The 25,031-nt window shown below is 57.2% G+C and overlaps 1 protein-coding gene across 2 annotated transcripts in view; it reads right to left on the reverse strand.

Annotated features, from left to right (window-relative positions):
* Positions 1 to 3,741: 3,741 nt before the first annotated feature.
* TAB1 (TGF-beta activated kinase 1 (MAP3K7) binding protein 1) overlaps positions 3,742 to 25,031 on the reverse strand; it is a 32,169-nt gene continuing 10,879 nt past the window's right edge. The window contains exons 1-11 of one of the 2 annotated variants that reach the window (XM_027592331.2): positions 23,596 to 23,780; positions 21,526 to 21,662; positions 21,005 to 21,158; positions 14,563 to 14,649; positions 13,888 to 14,026; positions 12,826 to 12,939; positions 12,127 to 12,238; positions 10,071 to 10,215; positions 8,275 to 8,497; positions 7,035 to 7,197; positions 3,742 to 5,423 (exon numbers count right to left, since the gene is read on the reverse strand). In XM_027592331.2, coding sequence (XP_027448132.1) covers positions 5,216 to 5,423; positions 7,035 to 7,197; positions 8,275 to 8,497; positions 10,071 to 10,215; positions 12,127 to 12,238; positions 12,826 to 12,939; positions 13,888 to 14,026; positions 14,563 to 14,649; positions 21,005 to 21,158; positions 21,526 to 21,662; positions 23,596 to 23,670 — 1,557 coding nt within the window. In that variant the 5' untranslated portion in view covers positions 23,671 to 23,780 and the 3' untranslated portion in view covers positions 3,742 to 5,215. Of the gene's footprint in view, positions 5,424 to 7,034; positions 7,198 to 8,274; positions 8,498 to 10,070; positions 10,216 to 12,126; positions 12,239 to 12,825; positions 12,940 to 13,887; positions 14,027 to 14,562; positions 14,650 to 21,004; positions 21,159 to 21,525; positions 21,663 to 23,595; positions 23,781 to 25,031 lie in introns of those variants that run through there. The other variant, XM_027592332.2, reaches the window with a different exon arrangement.

A 25,031-nucleotide genomic window follows, 5' to 3' on the forward strand; every position in this document is an offset into this window, starting at 1 on the left:
CCCGTGCTGATGGGAAGCTCCTCACCTCCCACAGGCAGCCAGCAAGACGACATCCACCTCGGACGCCGTTGCAGAGTTCTTTCTGAGCTTGAGCAGACATCTGTCTCCCCAGATCTCTGCCCAGACTTCCTAACCCATCTGTATTTTATCTCCACATCTGTACAGGGGTGGCTAATGATGGGACCCAGAAGACCCTCAGACACAAATCCTGCCTGGTGGCTCTGGGTGTGGAGGGCAGCCCACAAGGGCCACCCTGGGGAATGAAGGCCTCGCAAGTCCCCACCTGACCCTCAGCAATGGGCGAGTCTTCAGAGGGCCACCTGAGCCCCTCAGCCTGGCCGCCGCTGGGTTCCCCGGGGTGTGTCGAGCTCTACAGATCCGCTCAGCTGACGTGGTGCACTTCTTAAAGTGACTTGTTAATAAGTCATTTTAAATGCTATTTCTGAAAAAAAAAAAGTTGCTTTTGTACTAAAGAAAACCATTTGATATTATGAATTTGACTGCAGAATTCACCTCGATATTCAACATAAATGGCGACATCTAATTTCTTAGAAACCCCCAAACTCTGGGGGTGCCAGGGTAGGAGTAGTTTTCTATTTTTTTTTTTTAAGATTTTATTTATTTATTTGAGAGAGAGAATGAGAGACAGAGAGAGCATGAGAGGGGGGAGGGCCAGAGGGAGAAGCAGACTCCCCGCTGAGCAGGGAGCCCGATGTGGGACTCGATCCCGGGACTCGAGGATCATGACCTGAGCCGAAGGCAGTCGCTTAACCAACTGAGCCACCCAGGCGCCCAGGAGTAGTTTTCTATAAGGTAATGGTATTTCCCGCAGAAAAGTTCCAGCTCTTCTCTAGGCAATTCATCTATCGGTCCAAGTTCCTCTGACACCTCTTAGATGCTTCCTAGACTAGCCCCCAGCTACTGAGATGCCTGGAGGATAGTCTAGGTGGAGGGGGCTCAGGGGAGGTCTCAGGGCTGGGGGAGAGGAAGGAGCGAGCTCACGAGTGACCAACACAGCAGGTGCTGGGAGCAGGAGGCTGGAGCTATGGAAGGTTCTTGAGCTCAGCCCTGTCTGGACCACAGGATGGCTTTGCTGAGGTAACAAGCATAGGAGCTTGATCATGGAAGGTGTGGAGACAGTCTGGGGCTCTGGCCTTGAGGGAGTGGCCTGTCCCTGTCCCTGCCCTAGCCCACCACGTGACCTGAGAGAACGAAGGCAAGAAGGTGCTGGACCAAACAACTGATCCGCACAGCCTGGGGTCCTCTGACCTCTCTGGGGGTCTCGAATGCAGGAATGGAGTCTGTGAACTGGTGTCCATATTCCTCAAAGCCAGCTGCCAGACACTGTGTCTGTCCTGGGGGAGGCTGCCCAGGCTCGTGGAAATGTCAAGTGCCCGTCTTTGCTCGGGGCTGACATCAGCTCTGCGTGGGAACAAAGCGCATGCTCATGCCGAGCCTGTCTGGATTGGCAGTGATCTGCGTCCTTGTTTGGTTTCAAAATAGGGGGCCCAGAAGGAAAAATCATGAAAGATGCCCTTGTTGGAAGAAACGTCGAGGAGCCCAGCGGATCGCCTCCCTCTGGGCTTTGGCTGAGACGAGGCAAGAAGCACACACGCACTCCCCAGTGTCTGGGTTCCTAGGGGAAGCTGCCAGTACACCTGCTCCATGGGAGGCCCCGGCGGGGGGGGGGGGGGGAACCTTCATTATACAGGTCTTTAGAGTCTGTGGGAGGCATGGGGGGGAGAGGGGAGGAAATCTTGTCCATTTCCCATCTGTAGGGTGACTCAGGCCTGTCGGGCAATCTTATCAACAAGTTGGTTGTTTCCTCATTTTAGAGATGAAGAAACAGAGGCTCAGCATGGTCAAGTGACTTGTCCAAGGTCACACAGCTCATCACTTTCGTTTAACATGTATGTGGGGGCTACTATGTGGCTGGCACTGACCTTGCAGCTGGGACCGGATGGAGTAAGGAAGACAAAGTCCTCCCCCTCACAGAGGGGTCATCTTAGTGGGTGAGAGAGACAACACAGATAAACAAGCAAGAAATGTCAGGCAGTTTCTGTGAAGCAGATTCCACAGGGAGATGGGGCGGGATGTGGCTGGGGTGGGACCAGGGCAGGCCTCCATCAGGATGCAGCATTTGTGCGGAGGCCTGAACGACAGGAAGGAGGCAGCCGTGTAAAGAGCCCGATCAGGTGCCTTTCCCTAGAACGTTCCAGTGGCCTGAGTGGCCCCTGACAGGTCTCACTGCCGGTGCTCAGCTGCAGGGTCAGTTTGTGAGAATGAGAGGGCCAAAAGAAGGCTGGACACACAAGAGAACAAATCCTTGTGAAGATGGCCCAAGAGCGTCCACGGGGCTCCTGGCGCTGCCGGATGTCCCTGCTGCCTGCCCCGCCGCCTGGGGCCCCGGGGTAACAGCAGCTCACGAAGGCCTGCCTCATCTGGTCTGACCCAGGCCAGGTTGTCGATCAAGGCAGTGACTGAATCCCATCCTGTGAGGGGACCGGATGTCTTCAAGGGACAAGTGGACACAGGCAGCACGTGATGGGCGGGCTTCTCTGGTTCTATCTGATCCAGCCCCAGGAAAATTGAATGCTCTCCCCGTGAGGCGGTGGGGGGCGGCTCGGCCCAGCGTGCGCATCGGCAGTCGGCCCGCCTCATACGTAAGGGCGGGCTTGTGGTTTTGCAGCCACGCGTGGCTGCCCTGTTCTCTTCTTGGCCTGACTCTTGCCATTTCTGAGATCCTAAGACAGACTCCTCAACTAGCCCTCTCTGCCTCACAGCTTAATCGACCAAAGGGAACCAGGAAGCTAAACGGGTGCCCCTCTCGGCACCAGGAGGCCGGCCCAAGTGGAGCTGCGTGACAGCGAGGACGGGGCACAGGGAGCACAAAGCCAGCTGGGCAGGGCCCTGCCCCCCATGCCTGGGGCAAAGCAGGTGCTAGGGGAGGCCCATGGGCTAGGGGTTGGACGGGGCCATTTGTGACAGGGAGCATGCCCACTCGTCTGCGCCTCAGTCACTCACCTGAGAGACGGTGCACCCACCGCCTCCCTCTCAGGGTGCTGGGCGGACACCAAGACTCCAGGTCTCGGGCCAGCAGTGCTCCCAAGGGCCTCCCGAGGGACAGCTGAGGAGGGCTCCACCGTTCTCAAGGTGGAGCCCTGTGCCTCGAGCCCCTTCCCAGCAGAGGGGCAGGGGCATCTGGGAGCCTCAGATGCCACCACCCAAACACTGAGCTTTGCTTTGGCTCCTAAGCAGACGCCCTTGTTAGTTCTGTAAAGCACGAAGAGGCTCGTATTTGTGGACTAGTATTTATAGAAAGTCCTCCACCCAAACAAAACCGAAATAAAGCAAAGGAACTGCCTGAATGCCGACTATCTGGTGACGGGGGAGGGCGCCCTCCTGGCGACCCGGAGCTGTCGGCCACAGCACGGCTCACACACCGAGAACCGGGCGCCCTGTCAGGAAAGGCGAGAGCTGCCCACGGCCCCGCCGCTGCTCACAGGGCCTGGAGGACTTGGGTCTGCGGCAGAACGGTCCCCTCCCCGGATGTGCGGGGACCGGGACGAGGGGGAGTGCCAGACACCCAGCGCTGTCCCGCCGGGCTGTGAGGCCGGCCGCGCACGTCCCATGAGAAGGCTGGTGCCGCCGGCTGCGGAGTGAGACCGGAGGAGGCGTCCAGCCCCCCAGGCCGCTGCGACGTACACGAGACCCGAGTAACAGCACTCTTAACACCCGATGTGTAAGACCACCTATTACTCTTTCTTTATTGCGGTAAAAAAGTGGTTCTATTTCCAGAGACCAAACAGCATCACAGAGACATTCTTGGCAGAGGATTCTCTTTGTCCGCAAGCCCTCGCGACGGACTTTAAATCTGCTCCCTGCGGAACGGAGCCGGCCTCGTGGTGCGGGGCGGGAGACGCGGCCCTGCACCGCACAGCGGCCGGGGCCTCGGAGCTGGCCTCCGACTGTCCAGAGTCCGGGCGCCCCGGAGGCCGCACGTGGCAGCCAGTCCCTGGGGTGTCGCGGGGCAGGAGCCTGGGAGCTGGGGAGCTGGGGAGGGATCCAGGGCGGCCTCCTGACTTCTGCTGCACCACTCACGGTGGGAGCCGGCACGTGTGAGTCCCCTGGGCCTGCCTGGTCCTGGGCCCGCAGTCTCTGCCCTCCAAAGGCGGAGAAGGCGTGCTCTCGGGGCCTGGGCTGGCCCGGTCCCGTCCCCAGGCGTAAGAGTGGGGCGTGTCTCTGAAGCCCCCAGTCACCCAGGGCACCTGGTATCCAAGAACCTCCTTCCCACTGTTCTTTCAAATGCGCCCCCCGCCCCCGGCCTGACTCTTGACCCGTTTTCTCCTTAAAGCCGGGCAGACTCATCGTCAGTGGTAAAGACGACTAACTGTAGTGGCTCCCCAACCTGTGGCGGTGAAGGGAAAACAACGCAGCACCGGCTGCCCCCGATCCGGGGCCTCCCCGCTCCTGGAGGAGCCTGACAAGAGCGGCCACGTCCTCACCTCTCCTGCACCCCCATGTCTGGGGGGGGGGCCCAACCACACCCAGCCTACCCCCTCCAGTGGGCTCCAGGACCAGTGCTCCCCTTGGACCCGTCCCCTCTCGGTCCTTTTCACTTGACCTGCCCCTGTGTAGTCACCCAGGCTCCCCACGCTTCCCTTGGCCTTCCTGAACACTGACTACTGGCAACAACTTGGGAAGGCCCAGGGATGGGCGCAGGCTTCGAAGGTGCAGGTGCCACACGGGGCTCCACTCTGGAGGCTGAGGAAGGAAGGGGGGAACCCCCAGCCAGGGCTGCAGGGGCAGAGAAAGCGGCGGCTGCCGGACCCATGGCATGCTGGGCCGCAGAACACCTCGCGCTCTGCCGCACACGGCAGCCCCCACCCCCACCCCCCGGCCAGCGCGGCTTCTACCCTGAGCTGTCTGTCCGAGAAACAGCAACGGTCCTGGCTGAGTCTGCCTGAGGGAGGGGCCTCCAGCCCCCCACTGCCAGTGGCGAGGCCAGGGCCGGTGTGCAGGGCTGCTCTCCAGGAGAACGTTCTCTGCAGCACCGAGGACGGCGGGGTGCGAGTGTGGTGCAGGCTGAGGACCGGGCGCTCCCTGGGCCCGCACGGCAAAGGCAGACCACAGGAAAAGGCCCATCCGGCCCCAGAGCTCTGGGCCCCCTTGTCCCCAGGCCTGGTCCTGCTCGGGCCACATCCCCCAGCCGGGGCTATGGTGCCGTCATCACGCTCTGCTCGCCATGGTCCACGCTCCAGAGGCGGTAAAACTCAGCAAAGTCCACGTAAGGCTCCACACGGCCGCCCTCGCCAGGCGGGAGGGAGTGCACGGGCCGGGAGCGGAAGAGGCCTCCGTCCGAGCTGGAACTGCTGCTGTGTGTGTGCGTGGTGGTGGACTGCAGCGTCAGGGTCGGGCTCTGGCTGTGGGGACCGCAGGGGACAGGCAGTCAGGAACAGAGAGGCCCCTCAGGCCACGAGAGCCAGCCCGGTCAGATGTTCTTAAGGGCTGATGAAAACTCAAACGTATTTTCCAAGCTCTAGCTCTACATGGCTCCTTAAGTTAATTAGAATTTAATAGAACGGATCACTCGGTTCAAGGGCTTGATCACCACGCATCCGAGTGGCTACAGTATCGGACACAGAACATCTATCTCCCCTCAGAACAGTGCTGAGCTAGAGGTGATCCACTCCAGCCCCTCCAAATCCCACTGACCACAGGCAGACAAGGGCTCTTCTCCCCAAAAACTGGCTGGGTGGGACAGGCCCCCTGTTGTCAGAGCTCCCTGGGCACCCGGCTCTGTCACAAAGCACCTCACAGCCGGGCATTACCTGCGAGCCTGCCGTCCCACACACTCCTAGCACTGCCCAGAACCTAGCCCTGGCCCACCCACAGTGGGGCCCACCTAACACCCAGACGCAGGCTGAAGGGAAGGGGCCATTTAGGGTCCCCAGGAGCAGAGGTACGGCAGGATGGCTGGTTCTCCTGCCTGGCCTGGGACCCGTGCTGTCCCGCTCTGCCTCTGTGGACACTGCTGGTGGTTTCCTCCGGGCAGCCCTGCAGTTGGGATGCCCACCACTCGGCTGCCTGGCAGGCCCCTCTGGCCCCCAGCAGCAGCAGCTCTGGTGGCAGTGGGGGCAGGGAGCCGGAAGGCCCCCTGGGAGGCCGAGGCCAACAGCACCACTCCCTCCTGGGCGGCCCTTCCAATTGGCCACATCCTCTGAGTGGGCTGGGTGTGGCATCCCTATTATTCTGCGCAGGGCTGGAATGTGGAAACCAGATCCCGGTCCCCTGGGGTGGTGGGGTTGCGGGGGGGGGGGGGGGGGGGGGGGGGGGGGGGTGGACATTCCACAGAAGGGAAGCGGCTGGAGGGACACAGACCTGTGAGGCAGGTCTGCAGCGAGGGGGGCCAGACGGCTCACCCCTAGACTCTGGGCCTCCTACTGCCTCCGCCCCTCCGCCCCCGCCCCCCCCCCCCCCCCCCCCCCCCCCCCCCCCCCCCCCCCCCCGCCTTAAACTAGACGACTCACTTAAAGCTAAAATGGGACGCTTTAGTCAGAGCACCGGCTGTGACCAGCCAGCAAAGGCCAAACAATGTCCCCCAAGCATGGATGCCACCGGGGAGGCTCCGAGATGGAGAGAAGATGGAAGAAGAGAAAAGAACAGGGGAACCTTCCCATTAAAGGGGCCCGCGGGAAAGCACAAACAGCAGGCTGTCCGCATGAGCGGCCTGCCTCCTCCCGGCCCGCCTCGCCCACTCGGCCCCCGCACCTCCACTCCTCCCAGGTCTGGGTTCAGTGAGCTGCTGGAACCTGCAGGGCTGCCTCCTCCTGCCTCCGGGTCTGGGGAGGACCCCCAGGGATGGAGCTGGAGGATGTGAGAGGCACAGGACCCCAGCGCACCTCACCCAACATCACTCGACCCCAGGACTTGGCCCCGTGGCCACTTATGTCCAGGTACTGAGGGCTGTCCCAGGAGGCAGGCTGTCCCAGGAGGCAGGCCTGCGGGAGGCTGGGGGCGGGGTGAGGGCTTACTTGGTGAGGGTGGGGGTGGCTTCGTCCAGGGTGGACGCGCTGTGGGCCCCATTGAGCAGCTGGCCCTGGGAGGGCATGACGAGGGACAGGGTCACGCTGGTCTTGCTGGTGCTCTGGGCACTGGAGTACGGCACGGAGACGGGGTACACACGTCCTCCTGCAGCTTGGGGAGGGAGAGAGCGGAGGGCCGCAGGGAGTGGCTGAGGGGAGATCCCTGGGGTGCTGGGAACAGGGCTGCTGTGGGGCCTGCTGGGGGCAGTGTCTGAGGGGCCGAGTAGGTGGGCAGCGGCCAGGCCTGGCTCCCGACACCGCCCCTTGGGACAGTGAAGGGATGTCTTGTCTCAGGGCAGACTCTTCCAGACAGCAGCGGGGGGGGGGGGGGGGTTTCATCTCAGCAACAAAGCACCAGTGGTACTTAAAGCAGGAAGAGCGCATGCGCTGAGCTGCCTCGAGGAAAGGGTTACTGCCAGGCTTCCCATGGTGCTCTCAGCCGAGGGGTAAGCTGAGGTTGGCCCAGCAAAAATCTGGTTGCAAAAACAAGTTAGAGAAAATCGGGTGACCCCGGTGTCTGTGGGGAAACAAATCCACTGCTCGCACGCTAAGCCCTGCTTGTCTGAAAAAAGAAAAGGAAACACAGCCCCTAGGAATTGATGGTCTTGACACTGAGCAGCCCTGGGAGAGAAACAGAAAAGGACCAGCACCTCTCTTCCTGAGCAACCTGATCACAGAATTACAAAGGCAGAAAATAAGGCGTCTCAGCCTCACCCCCGACAAGGCCCAGGGACAGAGCCAGGCTTCGGGGGACCCTCTGTCCACATGTCTAACCTCGCCTCCCTCTCTTCCTTCCAGAGCCTCAGCTCCTCAGTAAAAGGGGGTGCCACCTGAGCCTCGGGTTTTCAGGAGGCCTGAGGGAACTCCGTGGACCCGGTAGACACCCAAGCAGTGGCAGCTACCATCCCTATTATGTGGCCTTGTGGCTTGGCAAAGCGCTTGTTCACGCACTCAGGCCTTTCGGAGGTCTGCCAGGCAGGTGCTAGGATCCTCATTTCACAGGCAAAAGGGAAAAAAAAAAACAACAACAACAAACTCAGATCAGAAAGCTTAAAAGTCTGAGAGACCAGATTAGAATGGTTCCAAGCCAGGCCTCTGGCTCCACGTCCACTCCAGGCAGCAAGGCCCACCCCAACCCCGGGCCTGGCCGGCCTCCTCAGGTAGGTCCCCGTCTACGCTGCACACATACCTGGGGCCGGGGACGGTGTGGGCTGGCTCATCTCGCCCAGCGGGTAGCCAAAGTTCCTCACCAGCAGGGTCATGTCCTCATGCCTCGGGCAGAACTTGGCACGCTCGCCGCCGCTGGCAAATGTGTCCCCATGGATGCGCTTCACCCGGTCCACCACGGCCTGGGCCACGGCATCCAGGGAAGTCTGCTTGGCGAACTCTGTGTCGATCATGGCGGCGATCTCCTGGGGGGAAGGGGGAGCTGGTGAGGAACAGGGAGGGGGCGCCCAGGACTGCAGCCCACGACTTCAGAGCTGAATCCGGATGCTTAGGGGGCATCAGCCAAGCAGGTGGAGGAAGTCTTCACCAGCCAAGCCTGTAATCCGAGCCTTTCAAGGTATTCAGGATAATTCTTCTGGAACTTTCTCATTAGAAAAGGTGTGACCTTGTGATCTCTCCAATTGTTGGCTTCCACACCAATAAAATGGGGGATAATATCCGCCTCGCTGGGTTATTAGGAGGATTAAATTGCACAGTGGATGGGAGGGCACTCTGGAGACCACGAAAAAGCCTGGTACGAATTGCTGTTATTATTAGGTTTACTTTCCTGGAACAAACTTACTGTAGGCTACATTACACCATTTTTGTTAGAAATAGGGAATACAGAATGAAGACGGGGCTCAGAGAAGTCCACTATCCAGTTTATTCTAGAACCCAGCAAAAGCCACTGGGTAATTCTTTGGCGAAGACCAAAAACAAGGAAAAGAGGGAAAAAAAAAAAATCACACTGACAATAAGTTCACAAACACAAACACAAACTCCTCCACATGATGGCTAGCCTGAATCTCTTGGAGGTAGGAGAGCTGGGGCAGGTCACAGATGACCCAAGCCCCATCTGGGTCCATCACTGACCAGCCATCACCTCAGAACCTCAGGCAAGCCCCTGAACTCCATGAGCCCCAAGTTCCCTAACTCGACGTGGGCAGTGAGCCCCTGCCTCCTGGGTTACACGCCTACTGGCAGGAACGGTAAGACAAAATGGATGAAAAACCTTGAACATGGGTTATCAGGAGACAGGCACATGAGACATTTTCCTCCTGATTTTTAATTAAAAAGAGGACAAAGCAGAAAAGGTTACTTTCCCACAGGAAGCACAAACGGAAGGAGACCCCACAACCTGAATTCACTATCCAAGGTCAGGAAAGGGCAGCTTCCCTTCAAAATCATCCTTGAGGTGACTGTCTCGAAGCCACAGCGTCAGGGACAATTGTCTGGCACGTGTGCTCTCAGCACAGGAAAAATAAGCGGGTCCCACTGGCAGGGGACCTAAGCTTATCACACCTCGATCTCACCACAGCCCCCAAAAGGCAGATGTTATCACCCCCTGTGTCAGGGAGGAAGAGCAAGCTGTGAGCGAGTGCAGCTCAGAGGCGAAGGGAAGGGAGAGGAGGGGAGGGGAGGGGAGGCGGAGGGAGGCCGAGGCTCAGGCCATACCCTCTGGGCCCTCCTCCTTGGACCCGGGCCCTTCTCAGACACACTCCAGAGCAATGTGCCCCTGGAAATTCACTTCCAGGGGCCCTGGGGACAGACCCTGCTTCAAGCCCAGAACAAGCACAGCTTTTGGGTGGGATGGGTGTTCTCAGAGCGCTGGACATTTTCTTCCCCCAGCTTTGAACGCACAGAAGCTGTCTGGTGAGGGCATTTGAGAACCGGAGCTCTGGGTCCCTCCGTGGAGCGAGCAGGAGGGCTGCCTGGGTCCCCAGGGGAGCACACCATTCTGCGGGCTGGCTGGCGGCGCCCTGCCCGGGCCGGGCTCACCTGGTTGGCCTGCCCGGGCCCATGGGCAGCCTCCAGAGCCTTGTAGAGCCCCTCCGACATCAGCACCAGGAAGCCAGTCACCCCATCCAGGGGCTGCGCACCATGGATTTCGGGCTCCGCGATAATCGGCTTGGACTTGGCGGCACTGTGGGAAGAGAGTGTGGGGAGAGCTGTGCTTGGAAGGGCCCCAGGGGACATTTCTTCTGCTGAAGGCAAGAATCCACCCAGGATGTAAAGTAAAATGCACATGTTAACAAGAGGAAAAGAAACAGAGGAAAGAGAAAACCAGAAAAACAGACCTATCTTCTAAGGGTGGCTCCTGACGTAAAGCTCTGAGGGCCCGGAGGGCCAGTGTGGCCACTGGGGTCAGGACGGTGAGGGTCGTCGGGTGCCTGATCCTGGCCCCGGGCCCCATCCCCTGTCCACAGCGCCCGGGCGGTGGCAGGAGGGACAGCACGAGGGTGGGGATCACTTTTAGAAGCCCACTTCTCCCGGGCTCCTCCAGAACGAGTATCCACGCATACCCCACGTCCACTCCCCAAGTGCACGGGGACCCTTCACTGAAGCACTGGCAGAGCCAGAACGTCACAGAGCTCCAACACGTGCGCACGCAGAGCCAAGTCCAAGACGTTCCTGGCAAGAGCACTTGGAAGAGCAGAGTCTGGAAATATCCTGGGTGCCCATGAGTAGGGGCCGGCGAGCTCCGCTGCAGGCCCGCTCTGGGCCCCTGGGAGCCGTTTCAGAGAGCGCCGCCAGCCTACCCTGCGCTGCGCAGGGGGGAGGACAGCATCCATCGGGAATCGAGGGGGGTGCAGGGCGCTGGAAAGGGTAGGCCAGCCCCTGTGGGCGTTTTGGGAAGGGGGCTACCCCCCCGCAAACACACCCCCACACACATGTGCACAGGAGCTCCGGGGCAGGATGCGGGAGAGACCAGCAGCTTCTGGGGAACGAGTCCAGGCTCGGGGTGGGAAGAAAACTTACTTTTCACTGTGTATCCCTGGTGCTATCTGAATTGTTTTGAACCACATATGTACTTTCCAATTAAGCAAACAGAACCCCACAACTTAGAGACAAAAGTTTCCAAACTCAACTGCCTAAATCTTGTGAGAGTAAGGAGTTGTAATCATGCTTTCTAGGCCATGAGGAGTCTGGCTCCGATGCTGGGGACTTTGGTATGATCCCTCAGAGCTCTCTCTGGTTGTGACGGCAAATGCTGTAATGGGCAACACACACCTCCCGGTCCCCCCCAACACCTCATACACCCAAACCACACCCCCACATACATACCACAACCCCCCCACACCCCCCACACACCCCACATATATACCACGCCCTTCCACACACCACAGATATACACACACCACACCCCCCCCACATGTCTATTTCCCAATCAATATTAAGGACGTTGCTCTGGATTCAGGACGCCTGGGTTCAAGTCCTGCCTCAGCCCCTGCTAGCCCTGTGACCGGGCAGGCTCCCTGATGTCCCTACAGCTGTTTCCTCAGATGAACACACCTTTGGGGCAACAACAGTACCTACCTCACAGGGCCTGAGTGAGGACTAAGACTGTGTGTAAAGAGCTGGGCACAGGCTTGGCACAATAACGGCCCACAATCATCACTGCTGCCCATTTGCTGCTGTGAGCCCTGGGTGGCACCCGGAAGGGAACTGTCCTCGGAGGGCCGTGTCCGCTTCGTCTCGCACCTCTGCCCCAGGCCCAGCCCCAGGCAGCACTGACCAGCAGGCCTGTGGGCCGTCCCTACCTGCACCTGGTGGCTCGTGCCAACGCTGGTCACTCCTATCAGGCCCTGCGGCACTGGCTGCTGCCCTTGGCTTTGACTCAGCTCCCCAACCTGACCCCTTGCCAGCCCAGCTCTCCGGAACCCCCACTCCCGGCCTGTTGGGTCTAGGGCCACACACCAACCTCTCCGGAAGGAAGAAAAGTCTTGGGCTCTCAACTACCTCAGCTGCATCTTTGTGTCCCTAGAGCCTAAAATCTGCTTCTGCCCAGACCCTCTGGCCTTACAAACAGGGGACAGCTAGGCTGGCTGCCTACCTGAGTAGGTCGATGTCAGTGTAGCCGTATTTGACCTTGTAATCCCCGATGCGTCTGGTGCTCTCCTGCCCACAGACGATCCCCACTTGCTTGATCTTTCCTGCATCTAAACCTGCCAGAGGGAGAACAGGACAATCCCAGATCCTGTTCATCATGAAGAACGAAAAGAACGGCATACAGACAAAGCCCCCAAAACAAGGCAAAGAGGACCCCCTGAACGGAAAATGAAGTCACATCAGGGCACCCTAGGGAGCAGCTCACACGAAGAGCCCCAGTGCCCTCAGTGCCCAGCCGCACCAGAACGCCCCCTCCCGCAGAGGCCCTGGGCAGGGAGGGAGCGGCTATGCTGTGGTGGCTGCAACCTTGGGACTTCTCTGGCCTCTTAGTCTCTAGCAATCGTAGTACCTACTGCATGCTCAGTACTCTTAGAAGCACTTTCCACATAAGGGCTCTTAACCCTCACGACGCCCTGCGGCAGGTGTTACTACGATCCTCTTTACACAGATGGGGAAACTGAGGCACAAAAAACTTCCAAAATTCTGAACATCACCAGCTAGCAAGGGGCAGAGCTGGGATCCAACCCCAGGCAGGCTGGTCCCAAGCCCAAGGTCAGCGCCTGAGCACTTCACTCCTCTCCCTACACAGCCCCCAGAAGAGGACAGAGGGTGAGCCATGGGGGCCGGCCCCACGCTGACGCACCCAGCTGAGAGAGGCGGAAGAGCTCGTCCTCATTCTCTGTGGTGTGGTCCACGTTCAGCTGCGTCACCTGCAGCCCGTCCACCGTGGATTTGCATAGAAGGGCACGATTTGTACCTGCAGGAGAATTTGAGAAGCTGAGCCAAGTCTGCATAAGGGGAGGATACGGGGAGGAACAGACATGTTGAGCGGAGGGGGGGGGGGGGGGCAGGCATCTCACACAGGGAGATCCTTGGAACGAGCAAAGCAAATAGGCTGAGACCACTGGGGTGAGTCACCAGTCAGGGCATGCTGCTGATATTAAGGAATCAGGTTAAACTTTCCCAGTGTCATCCTAGGATAATTATGATTTTACTAGGAGACCTTCTCTCTAGAGAGACGTACTGAACTATTTACAAAGAGATAACATGGCACGATGTCTGGGGTTCATGGGGACAAAGGGGTGGAGAGGAAATGAGACTGGTCTCGCGGGGGTGACTGCTGGGGTTGGGGGATGGGCACACACGGGTGTTCACTCCCTGCTTTTCACCCTATCTTTTCACATTTTTGAGTTCTGTCCACAATGAAATCTTAAGGAAAAGGGGGATATTATCAGTGGGGTCTCTACACTGCTCCTATAGTAATCTGCACCCTGTGGGTAGGACCTTCTTGGGTTCCCAGATGGCCTCTTCTTTGCCCACAAATCCAAATATCCTTATGGCCCCTCACCCAGCCCATCTCGCCACCCTTCCTGGGATGCCGAGTGGGTCTTCCACAGCCAGGCGACCTCTTCCAGAAGAGGAAGCCACTGAGGTGACCCAGAGAGGGGACACAACTCGCGCACGGCCAGTTGGGGGCAGAGTGGGGACGAAAGCCGGGAGGCCCGCCTCCTAGCCGGTACCGCTAACTCCCCGCACTGGGACTGGGGCATTCCTGTGCAGAAATAGGGAAACGGACCCCGTGGCCCCAGGAGACACGGGCTGGAGGGCTTACGTGTCTGGGAAGCAGACTGTCCAAAGAACACACAGACCTTGAGGCTGATCTCTTGCCCAGCACTCCCCGCCCTGGGACATGTAGGTGGCTCACCGACATTGGCGACGTAGAGCTTGTTGTTGAGCAGGACCGCCACGACGGCCATGGCTCCTCCCGAAATCTCCCTCTCCAGTGCCTTGAGTCTTTCGAGGATCTTCTGATACTGAGGAGGCAGCTGGTGCTGAGGGACACCCTACAGGCCAGCATCAGGGGGTCAGAGCAGGCTGGGTCCTCGGAGACCATCTCACCAGCTGTCCCTCCCTTAAAAGGCAAGGATCCGAGGGCCTGGCCAGGATGAAGCCGCGCTGCAGCTCAAGGGCAGGCTTCTCGCAGGAAGGCCAGACACGACCTTACTCGTCCTGTCAGTTCTGGAAGTGCCGGTGGCTGATGTGGGTGGGTGGGGGGGGGGGGGGGTGATGAGGGCTTATGGACAGGTTCAGGTCGAGGACTGAGCTGGAAGGGCCTTTTCTCACATCCTTCACTGCCCACCCCTATGCCGAACCCAAGTGAAGCTGCCCACAATGGGCCAGGGAGGCCCCTCGGTGGGGGGGGGGGGTGCCTCTGCAAACGCACTGTTGCCCAGTCCCTCAGTCAGGAACTTCCCCCTAATTCCTGCCGCTCTGGCCCAGTCATGTCAATGGCTGGGGAGTGACATGGCAGGTAAGTCCCTGCTCCTCGCAAAGCTGGGCCTTGGGGTGCTTCCCTGGGGTAACAGGCTGGGGAGATCACCTCTGGCAGCTGGGACTGGAGGCTCGCCTTCTCAGCCAACGCGTCATCAATGGACTCCAGGAAGCTCCTTTCTACCACATCGAAGGCCTGGAGGCAAAGAGACAGGGAGGGGGGTCAGGGAAAAGGCCAGTTCAAAATACCACTGTCACCAGATACTGAAATGCCTATTAATAGTGACAAATTCTGGGGGCGCCTGGGTGGCTCAGGTGGTTGAGCAACTGCCTTAGGCTCAGGTCATGAGTCCAGGTCCCAGGATGGAGCCCCGCGTCTCCCTGCTCAGCGGGGAGCCTGCTTCTCTCTCTGCCCCTCCCTCCTACTCTGCTCTCTCTTGCTATCTCTCTCTCTCTCTAATAAATAAATAAAATCTTAAAAAAAATAGTGACAAATTCTGTACGAACTGCAGGCCATCACGTGATAGTGGCTTCACAGGTAGTACTGCAAGGCCTGTGGTTCCCACAGAGCCGTGTTGGACAGAGACGTCAGCCCCATGGGGCTGGAGCCTTCTAGGTAGCACTGCAGAGACCAGAGAGGCAGGAGCCCGCAGAGAGGTTCCGAGCAAGACTTGGAATCAGGCCACCCGGGGTGAATCCCAGCTCTGCCACTTGTCCGCCGGGCAGTCTCCATCTCATCCACGAAGGAGACAAGTGCTGCTCTGGGGGGGGGACACTGAGATAATCCACCCTGTGCACCCAGCACCTGGCTCAGCGGGAGCCAAGGGCAGTGACACCTCGTATCATCACTACATCCTGCCAGTCAACTGCCCGTCAGCCGGTCACACTGCTGCCTTTCAGGGGGTAGGGGGATGGGGGAACCAGCCGAGAATCACTGGCGCGGGGCCCTGAAGCCATGGAGGCCCTCTGGCCCAGGTGCTGAGGCTGGAAAATGGCTGGGAACACTGTTTTCGAGGAACAGGAATCCATCCTTCTCACTGAAAACTAAGTGCCTCCGGACGTGCTTCCAAAAAGAGATGCCAGGAGGAAAACCTCCAGAACATCAGCAAGCAGAAAGCAGAATTGGCCAGTGAGTTCCAGCAAACCCAAAGTGAGGAGGCAAGGCCCAGGGCTGCCTGCAGCCCCAAGAAGCTGAGCACCTAAGCCTCAGCTGGAGGAAAGGGATCATCCTAAATTACCGTTCCTCAGCCCTCTCCCACCACACCCCTTTGTCCAAGGTACATCCCTGATGCCCCTCTCCCCAGGAGGATCCCTCCAGAGCCCACCCTGCCACTCATGGGGAAGGACTGCAGCTGGCTGCCTGGTCCCGGACTCTGGGGGTGTAGGGAGCCCGTGTGATGGGAACAACTTTTGAGAAAAACAACTTTGCCTTTGAGCGGCTGCCTACATGTCTGACAGTGTGACAACCCTGCTCCTAACCAGAGTCTGGACTCTTAGATAAGGGCCTGAGCTCAGGAGTCCCACCCAAAATTCCTGCTTCGCAGTTCCTGGGGCACCTTTTAAAATAACCACGTAGAGTTAAGGCTATGAGAGTAGTGACCTCCACCCCAACCACTCGTTAGTAACAGGTGCTGGCTCCCGACCCGGGATGGAGGACTGTCCACCCACCCACCCCCGCTCAGTGGCGCCCTCTTGCTTCTGGGATCTGTAAGTAATAATAAATCTGTGGCACGTGAGATTGCACCTTGGGTCAGAACAGTCCTGTGGGTCTCCCGTCCCCAGAGGGCTGCCTGGAGGCTGAGGGAGCTACCTGCCAACCTCATGACATCATCTTAATTCAATATACCTGCTCTGGCTTCGCAGCACAACTGGTGACAAGGATGGGATTGGGGGTGGGGGCAGTCTGTCCTACATGATGCCTGGGAGCTGTGAATGGCTTGCTAACTTCCTCCCCCAGACTGATCCGGTTCTCTGGGAAGGAACCACTGCTTGCTGGCCGGCCGTCTGTGGTGTTGCCTGGCACCAAGCAGGGTGCTGCCACAAATGCCCACCTGAAATTGTTCGTGCTGTAAAAGGTCAGGCTCCCCTGCAGAGACCTGCCAGCAGGCCCCGATCTGAGGTGGATGTGTTTCCCATTCGTCTCTAAATGAGACCCCACTGGGTGGCTGGTCTGGAGGTGACTGGTTATAATCACAGGTGAAAGTCGAGCCCCAGTGAGCTAACTAGGACAGTAGGGTTCTGCCTCTTTCCCAGCAGGGGCACAGGCTATACGGCCCCTGGGAGCCAAGGAGAGTTCCCCCAGATTAGTGCCAGAAAAGGGAGGCTGGCTGCTGGGGCCGCTGTGCTGGTGGTCGGGGCTGGCTGTTGAGCTTGGGCAGCCGGCCCTAACCGGTGGCACAGGCAACTCCACCAGGGGCATCACGGCACCCCGGGTCAGCGCCTTCTCTGTTGCTGTGTTCCCTGCTGTCACAAATCATCCCCCAACCCCAGGGGATACTGGGAGTCCCACCCCTGGTGTGCTACAGCAGAACGAACCCTCCCTAAAAGCAGGGCCCCTGAGCACACGGCTACCAGCTCCTCCCCAGTCCCCAGAGGCTGCAAAACTGCTAGGCTCTTGGAAAGCTCTGCTGAAACGGCCCGGGCCTTCCTGAGCGCCGTGGAGTGACAGGCCTCACCGAGCGCCGTGGTGTAACAGGCCCAACTGTTGCTGCTAAGTTCTCGGGGCTGGGGGGCCTTCCCAGACACGCTGGTGAGCGCTGCACCGGTGGAGCCGCTTCCCCGGACATATACCGGGCCACCCCAGAGCCAGAGGCGGCGGCACGAGTCAGGAAGGAGACAGCCTCCTAGGTGTTGAAGGAGACAACACCCAGGTGTTCCCGGCTACCTTCCATCGCACCAGCATGTCCAATGATGACCAGCGTGACCCGGAAATGGAGACCAGTAACTGTACCAGGTTGGCAATACAAGGTTTTCTAGAAACATTTGTTCAAAGTGGGGAGAAGGGTGCTGACTGACTCTTACGGGACTCTGAACTGGCTCCGAGCTGTTCTTTGCAGCGGCTGAGATGGGTCAGTTTGGCTAGCCTGGCCAACAACTCTAAAATTCATAATTCGTTAAAAAAACAAAACACCCAAGGTACTGAGGACCCATTTTATTAGAGACACCCTAGAGGACCCCCGGACTTGGCACCACAGGGCCTCCAAATGTGTCAAGCCACAAAGGCAGGAGACAGACAAAATCAAAAAAGGTGGCAGGCTCTGAGGAAGAGATCCCCGAAGCCTCAGGAGCCCTCCGAGATAAGGAAGAAGACACTCCGCCTCTCCTGACTCAGATTTAAGCCCAAATCTTGTTTGCCCCTACAGCCAGGAACCCAATGGAGGGGCCCGAGGAGATACGGAGGCTGCAACCCTCCTGAGATGCAGGGTGGCCTGCAACCCTCCTGAGATGACCCATAGGCCTCTCTGGGTAGCTCCGGAGATCAGGGACCCTTCATGACTTGCTCTCAAGACGGCCAGGACACAAGTTAGAGGTCTTTGCTCAGGTGCTGTGTATGCTGTCACCTGCTGGCATGCCCGAGCCCCTACAGCAGGATCTGGATCCCAGGCCCTGACCTCTGAGAGGGGCAGCTGCCCACGCCCCTGCCCCAGGGACCCAGCCGTCCCCTGGGGCCTGTCCCTCCTCCAGGAGACAACCATCCGTATGCTTCTCTAATTACCCACTGGGACACATAAAGACATAAAGACATTTTACTGCTCTTGTGGACACTTCCTGGGAACCCTTCCCCACATCAGTGAGGGGCACCCTTTAAATGACAAGGCGTAACAGGCAGGATATAGAAGGCGTTCAACCTCCATGGGATGGGATCCACCTGCAACACAGAGGTTGGGCTATTGCCCCACATAAAATTCAAGGGCCTTAATTCGTCCTGTAAAGGCAGGGAAATTCCACTTGAGCTAAACACCAATTGTGAACTATTCAGTCTCCCACCACACTAAGACAAGCCCGCCACGCCTTGCGTCTCCTCACACTTTGGAGGCAACACACACCACACTCTCCTCCTTTCTTTATCCAGGCACCAGCAAAGCAAGGAGAAGCTGCACAGCGAGTTCGAGCTTGAAAGCCCGCGGGCTCGGGGAACCTGGGTGGCTCAGTCAGTTAAGCGTCTGCCTTTGGCTCAGGTCATGATCCCGGGGTCCTGGGACCGAGCCCCACGTCGGGCTCCCTGCTCAGTGGGAGGCTGCTTCTCCCTCTCCCTCTGCCGCTCCCCCTGTGCTCACTCGCTCTCTCGGTCAAATAAAGAAATAAAATCTGAAGGAAAAAAAAAAAAAAAAAGAAAGCCCAATGGTTCAAAGGTCAACTCATCAAGCCCGCTCCCTTGTTCCCTCGGCTCCTTCTTCCAGGTGGCCTAGGCGTCCTGGGGACGACAGACTAACCACGGCCCCTCCTGGCTGCCTGTGGGCTTCCAGCCCAGACGGCTGCATGCCCTCAGAACCTCGGATTCTGGCTCCTTCATGGGCTTTGTTAGCAACCGAGGCCCTCACGGACTAGGGCTGCCCTACTCACCTTCCTCACGATATCATAGATCAGGGACGGCTCCCGGCAGTGGCTCGACACCACTACAAATGCCAATTCGCCACAGCGGAAAGGGTCCCTTTGGGAACGGGCTAAATTCAGCAGGGCAGGTCTTACCCAGCTGCAGGAGGATGCGGCTTCCGCGCTCCTCAGCCCCCTGCCCACGGACCTTGGGGAAGCGGTGACAGAGCCACCACTGCCTGAGGCCCCGGCAAGCTGGGACAGCGAAGGGGGTCCGTGCGCCTCGTGGATGGCAGCGCCCCCAGGCAAGGCGGGGTCAGCTTGGCCTCCTCAGGACAAATGGCTGCACCGTGCACGGCTGCCCACGACATGCCTCTTGTCCATATTTTTACCGACTCCCACAGGCAGCTGCTCACAGGCTGGCGGTTTGGTCAGGCCAATGGCAGTGGGGTGACTTTCACATGCAAGGCTGACCCATCTGGGCTGTTCCAGTTTGGAGGGCACCAGGGTGATGAAGGTCACCCACACTAGAGCATATGCAAACACTAGCACACCAGAGGCTGTCTCTAACCTCCGGATGGATTCCCTTGCCTGAATCCCAGTCACCACCCATTTGGGGCTCTCAAGCACAACCCTCCACTCCGAGGACAACTCCACCAGCTCTCCAACCCTCCACTCCACTGTTCCATACTCCTTCTTCCCTGGCCTAAGGGTCCTCTCTGGTCCCCCATCCCTTCCGGTCTTGGGGGAGCTGTGACCACAAGGGCCTGAGCTCCAGCAGGGGCACTGTGCCCCCACAGCGCTTCCAAAATGCACTGTTTTGAATTGCAAATTGTGCTACCAAACCAAAGGCCGGAAACTGCCATTCTTTGGGCCTGTGAGGGGACAAACCTCTTAGCTGCTGGCCAGTTGAATTCACTGGGCCACTTCCTCCATCGGTGGGCACGACCCGCTGCACTGTTACAAGTGTGGTACTGTACTGGCTTATGGCTGGCTACACCCACCTGGAACACCTCTGTGGGGCAGCAGTCTTTCTAAGTGCAACCTACCCCCAGCAAGGCCTCCTGACACCATGACTCAGATCCTCAGATCCAGGATCTCATGTTACTGTCCATATAACATAGCACTGGGCTCTCCAACAGGGCCTCCGTGGAACTTTCATCTCGAACACAGGCCTCTGGCATTGCTGAATGCCACAATGGGCTTTTAAAATCTTTGCTCCTTAGGACGCCTAGCTGGCTTAGTCAGAAGAGCATGTGACTCTTGATCATGGGGTTGTAAGTTTGAGCCTCACGCCCCACACTGGGTGTAGAGATTACTTAAAAAAAAATAAAATCGGGGCGCCTGGGTGGCTCAGTTGTTGGGTGTCTGCCTTCAGCTCGGGTCATGATCCCAGGGTCCTGGAATCGAGCCCCGCATTGGGCTCCCTGCTCCGTGAGAAATCTGCTTCTCCCTCTCCCACTCCCCTTGCTTGTGTTCCCTCTCTTGCTGTCTCTCTCTGTCAAATAAATAAATAAAATCTTTAAAAAAAATAAAATAAAATCTTTTGGGGTGCCTGGGTGGCTCAATCAGTTAAGTATCTGCCTTTGGCTCAGGTCATGATCTCAGGGTCCTGGGATCGAGTCCCGCACTGGACTCTCCGCTCAGCAGGGAGTCTGTTTCACCCTCTCCCTCTGTGCTCTCTCTCTCCAATAAATAAGTAAAATGTTTAAAAATAAATAAAATAAAATCTTTAAATAAATAAAATAAAATAAAAATAAGATCCTTGCTCCTTAAGTTACACGGCAGTAAACAGCTCCTAAACTTCCTCACTGCCCGGGGCCCTTACCACTTTAAATTCTAGGCCCCACGGCCATTACGCTCCTCACACCCTGCCACCGGGAAAGGCTCCCAGAGCGGGTTCCTCTGCAGGAGAAGGAGCCGGCAGCCCCTTCAGACCAAGCCTGGCTAACCCAGCACTTTGCAGTTGCCGGGCTGAGCTCCCGGGGGACCCGGTCAGCCAGCCCGAGCAATGCTACCTGCAGCAGCACGCGCCGCACGTCCGCCTCGGTGTGCTCGGCGCTGAGCTGGCCCAGCAGGAGCTCAGCAGACAGCCGCTGGGCCACGAAGCTGGTCACTCGGTTGCCATCATAGCCGTTGAAGACCCCGTACAGGAAGCAGTTGTTCTCACTCCTGCCAGAGAGAGGGGGAGCAGCTTGAGACTGGGGGCTTATAGAAGAGTGACACCAGTTCCCAAGCGGAGGGGAAGAGGGCCAGGATTGGGGGAGGCCAAAGACACAGCAGCGGTGGCTTCAGCTGCCCACCTGAGTCTCCCCACATTGACCTTCCTTCCCCGCGGGCATGGCCTTCTGGGACACTTCCCGCCCCCACGGTAGCAGGCCCTGGGTGGGTGTGAGGTCCAGCTGTGCAAGGGACAGCAGCAGGTGCCACCTCCCACATCTCAGTGGCGAGCCCCACTTGAGAGAGGTGCAAAACTGTGGCTTTTTCTTGCCCACAGACCTGCTTCCGATGCCCAGGGGGACACTGCCGGCACACTCACCTGAACTTGAGCCAGCTGTCCTCCGGTGGGTGGCTTTCAGTGCCCTTGCCATCAGCAGAGTAGCTGCGGTTGGAGGCCGAACCAACGCCAGAGAGGTGGCAGAGCGGCAGGTCATCTGTCCAGCTTGGTTGCTGTTCCTGAGAAGGACACGAGGAGACCGAGAAGTGTCACCTTCTCCCCGAGGACAGAGCCCTCACCTTCTTCCCCAACAAAAACTAGTAGCCCCAGAGCCCTGTGGACAAGGTTCCACTTCCTCCTGGAAAACAATGCTTGTACGAACAAACACCTACAGAAGGGCCTGCATGTTTTTATGGGTAGTCCACAATGTCTTTCTCCAGGAAACCTAGAAAAGCCTAGAGCTCCCAAATTCAAGGCCCAGCAGTGGTTGCCAAGCATGAGCTGGGTTACAAAACATGAGTGAGACACACAGGTGCAGCAAACTCTTGGTAGAAAGCTCTTTGGTAGCTCCCCACCTCTCCCTGCTGCGGCTCTGACGCCAGTCCCTCGGGCACTGGTTATAACTGGAGGTCTCCAGGCCCAGCCCCCAGAGTGGCCGATCCTGGTGGGGCCCAGGATACCAGCAACAGCAGATCCTCCAGGTGACTGATTGAGGCGGCCCGGATGGCACTGGAGAAACGGTCTTTGCGAGCAAGCCTCAGTCATGCTTCATGCCACTGGGGCCTCTGCCCCTGCTCCCTGCTCTGCTCCGGTGACCTCTTCCATCTGCTCCGTGCCACATCCTTCTCCACAAGTACAAGGCCCCCAGAACCCCACTCTTTTCCCTCTGCATGAACAGACTCCTTATCCTTGTCTAGCAATTCTCCATGCCTTCGGGACTCTGGCTCAGCAGTCACCGCCTCCAGGAAGTCTTCCTTCAGGAAGACCACCCCACCCCCAGCCAGGGCTTGACTGATAGCCCTCCCATGCACTCCTACGACACCTGGGTCCCTCACTCTGGCCTGCCTGTGTCTGACTGCCCTTCTACCCCATGGATCCCAAACCAGACTGCTCAGTATCATCACCATGGAGCTTAGAACCTTACACACACACGCAGGTGCACACACACCTGTGTCCAGGCCTGGCCCAAACACAGATTCTGAACTGCCTAAATCTTCCCGCAGTTCATTCTGAGCATCTGCATTTTTTAAGCCTCAGAAAACAACTCTGACACAGGGCCCTGGTGCAATCCACTGCTTCTCACTGAGAGCCTCCCCAGAGCCATCCCTACCCGAGCTTCAGCCCAGTTCACAGGGGGCATTCCCAGGACCACCGGGCTGAACTGCAGGAAACCGAAACAACTGGGAGAATAAAAAGTCAACTGCAAGGAGGACAAAGTTTGCATCGGACGCTGTACTGAAATTATTAAACAGGCATGGCTACTGTGTGCGACTGCTCGCAAGGTAGCAGTCCGAGCCTTCAAAGGAGGCCGTGAAAACCACTTCGATGGGCTTTTGCAATCAGGTACGTAAAAGGCCTGTGGTTAGCTTGTGACTCTTGTGTCACCCCTTTGTAGCCACACCCTCCCCTAGCCCTGTGCTAGGCCACTACGTTGTCTTTTCAGTAATATCTTTGGTGAGGGGCGCCTGGGTGGCTGAGTCGTTAAGCGTCTGCCTTCGGCTCAGGTCATGATCCCAGGGTCCTGGGATCGAGCCCCACATCTGGCTCCCTGCTCGGCGGGAGCCCTGCTTCTCCCTCTCCCACTCCTCCTGCTTGTGTTCCCTCTCTCGTTGTCTCTGTCAAATAAATAAACAACATCTTAAAAAAAAAATCTTCAGTGAAATTAAGCAGTACATGACTTTTTTTTCTTTTTGTGATAAAACGCATTTAGCAAAATTCACCATCTTAACCGTTTTTAAGGGTATAGTTCGGGGTACTAAATATTCAGTATTGTGCAGCCAGCCCCGCCACCCATCCGCACGGCTCTTTCCATCTTGTAAAACTGAAACTCTGTCCCCATCGAACACTAACTCCCCCTCCCCAGCGCCGGCACCCACCACTCCGCTCCAGGTCTCGAAGGGCATAACCTTTTGAGACGGGCTCCTCTCCCTCAGCACCATGCCTCAGAGATACCTGCCATAAGTTGCTGTGGCAGCAGGTTTGTCCCTTCATCACAGAGTTTTCCATCAGATGGATGCAGAAGCCCATCCGCTCATCCACTCAAGGGCATCTGGGCTGTTTCCAGTTTGAGGCAATTATGGAGGGCCGGTATGAACAGTCATGGGCAGGTTTTTGTGTGAACATGACCTTTCACATCCCTAGAGGAGGGATGAGATGGCTGTCTAATTTTGTAAGAAATTGCCAACTGTTTCCCAAAGTGGTGTACCATTTGCGCTCCCGCCAACAAATGCACAAGGAGAGTTCCAGGGGCTCCGCATCCTCACCACTATAGCGTCTCCTTTGTTAAATGGAGACATTCTAGGAAGTGGGTAGTGCTAGCTCATCAGGGCTTTGATCTGCGTTTCCCTGGTGGCTAATAATGGTGTTAAGCATCTTTTCATGTGCTTCTTTGAAATCGCCACAGCTTTGGTGAAGTGTCTGTTTTAAGTCTTATGCCCATTTTTTTTTATGTCCATTTTTTAAGTGGGTTGTTTTTTCACCTGCCGAGTTCTGAGAACTCTTTTATGTTTTTTGGATAAAGTCCTTTGTTGGACATGTGATTTGCAAATCTTTTTTCCCAGTCTGTAGCTTGTTTCTTTCTTTCTTTTTTTTTTTGCAAGATTTATTTACTCTGTGAGAGAGAGAGAGAACGAGCAGGGGAGGGGCAGAGGGAGAGAATCTTTCAAGCAGACTCCCCACTGAGTGGGGAGCCCGACTCAGGGCTCTATCCCACAACCCATGAGATCATGACCTGAGCTGAAACCAAGAGGCAGAGCTTAACCGACTGAGCCACCCAGGTGCCCCTGTAGCTTGTTATTTTATTTGCTTATTGGTATCTTTTGCAGGCCAAGAGTTTTTAGTTTTGATGAAATCCATTTTATCAGCTTTTTCTCTCACGGCGCATGCTTTCGTGTTCTAACTATCTGCCTGGCCCCAGCCACAGAGACCTAAGTTTTTCTTCTGATAGTTTCACATTTAGACCGGTGATCCATTTGGGGTTAATCTCTGTATTAGACAGGAAGTTTAGGTCTAAGGTTTTTTTTTTTTGTTTCACATATGGATATCCAATTGTTCCAACACCATTTGTTGAAAAGACTGCCCTTTCTCCATTAAGTTATCTCTGCACCTCTTTCAAAAAAATTAACTGGCCATCCTTGTGTGGGTCTCTGTCCTCCACTCTGTTCCATGGATCCATGTGTCCATCCCTCCACCAATTCCATGCTCTTGATTACCATAGCTTTATAAATCTACATCTAAAATGTCCATTATCAAACCTACGTTTTATTTATAATCTATATTATACAATTGGGTAGTGGCTTGCTTCTAACTTCATTCTTCTTCAAAATTATTTCAGTCATCCTAGTTCCTTTGCTTTCTCTATAAATTTTAAAATTAGCTTGTCTGTATCT

The sequence above is a fragment of the Zalophus californianus genome, chromosome 9 (assembly GCF_009762305.2).
Source record: "Zalophus californianus isolate mZalCal1 chromosome 9, mZalCal1.pri.v2, whole genome shotgun sequence".
Classification (NCBI taxonomy): Eukaryota; Metazoa; Chordata; class Mammalia; order Carnivora; family Otariidae; genus Zalophus; species Zalophus californianus.